General features: G+C 45.7%; 1 protein-coding gene across 1 annotated transcript in view; it reads right to left on the minus strand.

Moving 5' to 3' along the window:
• Positions 1-1,504: 1,504 nt before the first annotated feature.
• Positions 1,505-7,117, minus strand: part of RAF1 (Raf-1 proto-oncogene, serine/threonine kinase) — a gene marked incomplete at its 5' end in the record, with an annotated part of 19,786 nt that continues 14,173 nt past the window's right edge. Inside the window, 4 exons of the mRNA XM_009869526.1 lie at positions 1,505-1,968; positions 2,832-2,966; positions 4,497-4,628; positions 6,273-6,391. Of these exons, the coding sequence (XP_009867828.1) occupies positions 1,828-1,968; positions 2,832-2,966; positions 4,497-4,628; positions 6,273-6,391 (527 nt within the window). The remainder of the gene's footprint in view (positions 1,969-2,831; positions 2,967-4,496; positions 4,629-6,272; positions 6,392-7,117) is intronic.

The raw sequence follows: 7,117 nt of genomic DNA on the forward strand, positions 1-7,117 counted from the left end.
TCTTACCCTGCTGTACGAGGTGCTGAGGTGAACAGTCAGGGCGGTCCTTTGTTTACATACGTGTTTGGCTCATACATGTCACTCCTCTGTGGCACACGTGCTTTGGGGGGTGATTTGCTGTGGTGGGGATTTTTATATTTTTTTTTCATCCTCCAAGGAGCTGAACGAGCTGTTTGGCCTCGCCAGGCAGCAAAGAGTTTGCAAGTGTGAGCTGTCAGAACTCCCAGGAAAATCATTGTGCCCAGCAGCCCCCTCGCACTTACCCGTGTGCACAGAGACGGGCACAAGCCCCTGAGCTGCCCTTCTAAGACTGGAAACGTTGGCTGCTGTTCTTGCCCTAACAGCCTCATATTTAACCAGGATGTTGTTTAAAAATAAATTCTTAAGATTAAACCACCTCTTTCAGTTTTTGCGTGTCATCTGGGGAGTTCAGCCAAGATGAAACACTCGCTTCTACCCAAGTACACGACAGGCTCACGGCACCCAAAGCGCAGAAACGGGGCGGTCCGAGAGCTCGACTGTGCATCAGGGCAGGGCTCTGTGTAGATGCTGCTGAAGGATGACAACAGTGGAAATGTGCTGGTCGGCGTGTCAAGTGTGTTTTCACTCGAACTGCTATTACCTATCCCAGTAATTTCTTCAACATCATTCAGGACGTTGGCTTCTGAGGTTTTCCGACTTAGCCGTACGTGTCAGAACTACCGACTGTTACGTTAAATGATGACATTGGCTCTTAAACCTAAAATTTAATTTATTTTATTAAAATAAGATAATCAGAGGAACCTCGGCTTACAATAAATGCATTTTCTCAGGAGCAATAAAAACAAAATTAAAACCCAAATCAGCAAGAGAAAAAAAAAAACGAAAAACCTGTATACGCTCAGTTTCCTCTTGATAGTGCATCTCTTGGACGACAGCTTCAGCTGGGATGAAGACTACGCTCATTTTGCAGAAGTATACGGATACTGTTAATTAGCCTTTCTCAGCCCCCAAAGCCCGTCTGTTCTGCACTCGCCACCTCCCTGGGCTGCAAGGAACAAGTCACTAGTACCAAAGTAAGCTGCTGAATTACTGAAGATGACCGTAGCGAGACCGGCTGGCTTCCTTCTCTGAGCGGTACAACCCCGGAGGCATTCCGTTCTTTTGCAAGAGTTTTTCTTCTATGTGCAAAACTATTGCAAAAAACTATTCTGTGTTGAATTAGCATTTTAACTTATTTCATTGGCTTGACGAAAGCTCTTAGGCAGGAGCTGATTTCCAGGAAGTTTTTTTGTTGGTTTTTTTCTTGTGTGTTTTTTTTGTGTTTTTTTTCCTCTTTCCCCCCCTCAGTGTTGGTTGCTGAGCCCCATCTCGGGCGCATCTCCCCCAGCCTGAAGCGGCGTGAGGCCCAGGGCAGTCGACGGAGGAGCACCATAACGCGTCGTCTTTCCTCAAAACGCCTCGGCAAGCCCTCCTTGCTGTAAAAAAAACCCCACCGATTTATCAACAGATTCAAATCAATCCAGAAACACTGCCAAAGGAACACCCATCGCTTCCGTGTACGGGAAAAATAAGGCTCAAGTGCATCTATTAAAAAAATAGTAATAGATCTCTTGATTTGTAGTCAGTTAACTATCCCAGTAAAAGAAACTGTAGAAAAAGGCAACGTGGAGCTGTTTCCCTGCAGGGCAAGGACTGCAGAAAATCCTTAGCAGCTTGTTCTTACAGCCGGGATGCAGATAATCCTGCTGGCGCTGATCCCGTACGCTGAGGCATGAAAGGCGCGACTTGTGTTCCTTCTGTTCCCTTCCCGTGGCTGGGGAGAGCAGGGGAGGGGGAGCAGCACCCCTAGAACACGGGCAGCCTCGTGGACGTTAACGTGCAGGAATTGATGTCCTCTGTGTGGGCGGCGCGATGCAGGGATGGCTCCGAAGCGCTCCGGTTGATTTTGGGTAGAGAATGTTGCAACAATTCGATGGATGACAGTATCTGAGGGGAACAGGAGAAAGACGAGGAGACTCGTTATGAGCCAAGCAGCTCTTTCGATTCAAGTCCTAACCTTCATTTATCACGGCGTTAAGCGTCTCTTTAAGAGCAACGACAAACCGTGGAGGCACCACAGCCGATGCCAGTGCGAATAATCAAGCCCTGCCCTACGGTTTCGTTGCTTTGAGGGAGTCCCTGAGGGCCGGAGGATGGGAGGACACGTCTCGTTAGCTCACAGGCACTATCACCAATGAACAAGCATCTCTGCAATTCTCCAGCAGTGACAGGGGAAGAATTGCATCTTCTGCCTCGCAGTCTGCTTCACAAAACAAGATTTTAAACGACAAAAGTTAGGCTGGACTATAACGGCATGAAGTCAATTTTCCAAAACCTGCTGGTGTTTAATTCCAGCTATTTACTGAGAATAAGAAAGTATCTTCATCATCGTCACAGTGGCAGGAAAATCGAAATACCCTCTGTAAAAAATACCAGAAATTGCTACATGAATTTACACCCCCCAGGGGATTTTGTTTGCTTCTTCATAGTTACTGGGAAGGTCTCTTACTTCCCTTAAATCCGCACTAGATTTGATTTTTCTTGTGCTTATCTCTAAAGCAGGTTAGCTGTTAAAAGCTAATTTCCCTCGTGTTAGTGTAACGTAAATGCAAGCGCAATATTCTTCATGACCTTTACAGGGACGAGGTACACTCAGAATTACAAACTGCCGAAGGGAGCTGGGTGAGAAAACGCACAGGTAACTACAGACAGAACCGGGGAGCGAGCTGCACTTCATAGAAACCAAAACCTCTGCCTGGAGAACGTTCTGTGCGCTAATGGCTATAAAATACATCGGAAAACACACTTACTTGTGGAAACAGAGGTCGTTCTTCCCTAACTTTCTTCAAACAATCTGCCACGAGCCTCTTCATTGCTTTGGGGCAGTTCTTGTACAACTTGCTGAGGTCTGGGGAAGCATACCCTCGGCCAACCATGAAAATAATCTGAAAAACAATGGGCACGTAGCAGGAAACCAAAGCTGCAGAAGTCGTAGCACTGCCCGACAGCTTTAGCGTTGCGGGGGGATTAAACACATGTGCCCGAGGCACACGCACCAGCCCAGCCCAGCCCCGCAGATCTTCTCGGGGGCCTCCGTGAGACCGGTGGTGCGGCAGCGAGCCCAGAGGTCGGCGTAAATAAACCAGAGCTGATGCAGCGAGAAAGGAAACGGGGCTCCTTTTGTTTCCAGACAAACAACAAAAAGACATTACTAGGGTCAGAAACTACATTTTCGGGTTTAGTCTGAGTTAAGACGGTCGTGGTTTTGGATTTTCATCAAGCTTCCAGTCACCTGAACAGTTACAGTGTAGGTAGGATCGATGATGATACAGAGTCAGTAGGACTATGTGGCATCAATAAGACATTATCTGGTAAAACAGTGACAGGTTTTATCGGTTGAGGAGAGTTCGAGGGTCTGGATGGGGGGAAAGAGGGGTTAAACAAAACTAACTGCACTACTGTTTCTTTTTCAACTAATATAGTCTCAGAAAAACAAAAATAAAGGAAAAAAGATCAATACAACCTTGCTAAAATGAGGTCTCGGTGTTTTTCTCCATGAAATACTCTATCCCTCCCCAGAAAACTTATTTGATGTTCAGGCATCACGTATTTTGCAACAGTGATGATTATTAAAGCTTTCAAATTATTTCAATATTAGGAATTAAAACACAATCCAATATCCCAATTTGTAGGCAGCCTTAAAAATAAGAAAAATCTCTCTTAAACAGAACTGGTCTCTTGTGCTCAGAATGCAGACTGCGCACTGGAACAGGGGCTAAAACCCAGCAGCTCAGCCCCATGCACACACACCTCTCCAAGAGAGCTTTTTTTTTAAAAAAAAAAACAAAACCAAACCAACCACCGACAAACCACAAACCACAAACCACAACTGAGGATCAGCAAAAACAGAGATCAAAAAAAAGCTCCAACGGTCTTAACTGCACAGAATGAGCGAGCTGTGCACTCACAACGCCAGAACAAGCCCTGACGTAAGGGAAGCAGCTGAGAAGAGCTGAGGTTTCTGGCACTAAAGCGCCGCTTCAGATCCCCGGGTTAACTGAGTGCTGAGAACACGACTTCGCCAGGACCAGATCACACAAACCAGCGCTTGATACCAAAACGTTTGACATGAGCCACTGTTGGTTTGGGGCTTTTTTCACTTCATAAAAAGCACTGAATCCAATCTTGCTGATGTAAGACCAGAGTATTTCATGAAAAGGAGACTTTACCGATGCAGCAAAACCTTGAACTCATGAATAAATTAGCAGAACACTTAAAACATTTATCAAAATTACTTTTCTTTTTTCCTTTGAGTAACTGTCGGTATTTAAATCACATGGGTTTACTGCCGAAACAAATCACGTTGTAAACATTCCAATTCTTGTTTTGCCTTTTTTTTCATCTTGCCTTTCTGGAGGACAACAAAATGTGTTACGTCCAGAAATGAACCGCAGCATCCAAAGAAAGTTTCTCACCTGATCTCGGTTGTTGATGTGGGAGTAGGGCAGCTCTCCTGTCATGAGCTCATACAACACTATTCCGTAGGAGTAGACGTCTGACTGAAAACTGAACGGGTTACTGTCCTGCATGCGAATCACTTCTGGGGCCTGCAGGAGGAGGGGGCAGGGGGGAAGAGAAGGAGAAAAAAAGGAAAAAACCCCACCAATATAATTGAGAGTAAACAAAAACTCAAGGCTTTAATTCAAGGAGCATTTTACCATTAGAAAAACTATTACTTCATTTTGCAAGATTTATTCACTTCTGTTACACCTGACACACAACTAAACCCGAGACTCTCGTCATCACTTAAACAGGTCTCGACGTGAAAGGGGAATAAGAGGAAAGTGCTCCTCTCTTGTCCAACCGGTGCCAAAACACCTGCGTGCAACGGGAAAGCCAAATTCCAAACAGCGTCTATTGAAGATCGGGGAGAAACACACACACAAAAAGGGGAAAAAGAGGAAAGTGCTCCTCTCTTGTCCAACCTGCGTGCAACGGGAAAGCCAAATTCCAAACAGCGTCTATTGAAGATCGGGGAGAAACACACACACAAGCGTTCTCACCTCTGCACAACAGAGCAAAAATGAGAAGCTGAAGAACTTCAACAGCGTTGAAGGATTTAACAAACGAGGTGTAAATCACCACAAGAGCTTCCCTGTTGACCGAGGCTTTTTTCCTCCAAAGTCCCTCAGAATTACTGAGCAAAGCACTAACTGACGCGCAACAGAACCCCAGCAAGTAGTTTCAAATCCGTTCATGGAAAGCTGTAAAACATTCTACCTTCTTGCGTTTTTTTGTTTGTTCGAGTTTTTGAAAGAAAAAACTATTTCTGGTTTTATGACTTTGTTTCAGGTGTTTTGTGTACCTTAGAGGTCACACACAGATCTCAGCCGAGCATCCCAAGATGCTTAATGAACACGTCCTGACTTTTCTCCATGTGCAAATTCCTACGTAACAGCGAAGGCTGCAAGACTAATAGCAATAAAAAAGTTTTTACAAAGGGAAACCTGTTTTGATGAACACCTGCAGCTCACCCAGCACTAAGGACCAGAAGATTTAAGATGGACTAGTGCGTGGTGCTGGGCACGTTGGTTTTATCTGGTTCCATTTCCCTGAAGCACGCGCCACGAGCGCCGCTGCCCACCCTGTGCTGAGAGCTGGGAAATATCGCGGGGCAGCCTACGGGCTGGATTCACGTCAAGTGCACAGCAGTAACCAAAACGGGTCACGTGAAAATTCAGCAAAATGTTTGGATAAAAAAACAGCCTTGAAATTACGTTTCCCTTTTTCCATCTGCTTTCTCCTGCCACAAGTGCGACCAGTGAGCACGTGAGCAGGGATGCTGCTGAGCCCTCCTCGGGCAGGGCAGGAAAAGGCCGCCCTGAAGAAGGAGAGAACGCCACGGCCTCACTGGCCCCCCAACGCCTGCTCTCCAGGGAGACAAGCTCGTCTGGGGAAAGGCAGTGTCAGAACAGGAGGAAGGCTCTCCTCTTCCCCTGGAACGGCTCCCCCCCACAGCCCCGTCCCTGCTTCGAGCATTTAGAGTCACCCCAAGGGCATCCCCGGGTCAATGGTGTCTGCTTTCAACAACGACGCGCTCCAGCGCTTCGTTCTTCAACAACTGGAGTGAAAGTCTGCACAGCGCTAACAGCAGCTGCTGATTCACTTCAATTTAAGGCTTTAAAAAAACGTTCAACTGAGGAACAGGCATTGACAGAACGAAAGCCAACTCTCTGCAACGCTCGGCTCACCATCCACAGGATTGAACCGGTGGGCTGCTCCACCTGCTGAGATCCGCTCCACCGCGATTTCACAGTCGCCAGACCGAAGTCTCCAATCTTCACCGTGAGGCCTTCATGAAGAAATATATCTAAACTTTGGTTAAAGAAATTCTGTAGAAAACTTGCGTAAACAACTCTGAATCTTCCAACAGGTTAGTTTACCGCAAACGCAAGCTGAGCATCTGAGAAGATGCTGATTACTTTACTCAAACCTGCTACGAGTTCTGTCTCAGAGGAAAAGTAATTTTACAGCGTCCCTGTTCACAGAGTTATCGTTTCAAGACTGAACAAGACGAGACGTTTCAGCATTATCTGTACATCAATACCTTCATGCAGGAACAACCGTGCTAATCTGGCACCAGGGGCTGCAGGTACCCAGGTGACTGGTGCCAGGAGGAAGAGGGAAACACCTCAGAAGTCACTGCAACTCCAAAAAGAAAACAACTACAGGTAGAAACAAACCTCAAAATAAAAATCATTTACATAAAGTCCTCTGGCAGATCTCCTGAACTTTAATTACAATTTAATTATTTCAACTGGAAATACGAATCTGTATTATTTGTAACCTGCCTACTCCATAGATCTGTCTACAAGCACGCCCAGCTAGCCCTTCCTTTGCTAGCGTTATCTTAAGATGATAACTGCTTTAAAATTTCATTTAGCACTGATTCAGAAATATAAACAGACTCCTAGTTCTCATTTCCATGTCAGGAGAAGAGTTAATTTATTTCAGAATAAAGGTCATCCCTAACAGGAATCACAAACTCCTCCTGTATACTAAAGGGATTATTTTTCTAGCTTCACTGAAAACAGGA

The sequence above is a fragment of the Apaloderma vittatum genome, unplaced genomic scaffold (assembly GCF_000703405.1).
Source record: "Apaloderma vittatum isolate BGI_N311 unplaced genomic scaffold, ASM70340v1 scaffold7735, whole genome shotgun sequence".
NCBI classification, from domain to species: Eukaryota; Metazoa; Chordata; class Aves; order Trogoniformes; family Trogonidae; genus Apaloderma; species Apaloderma vittatum.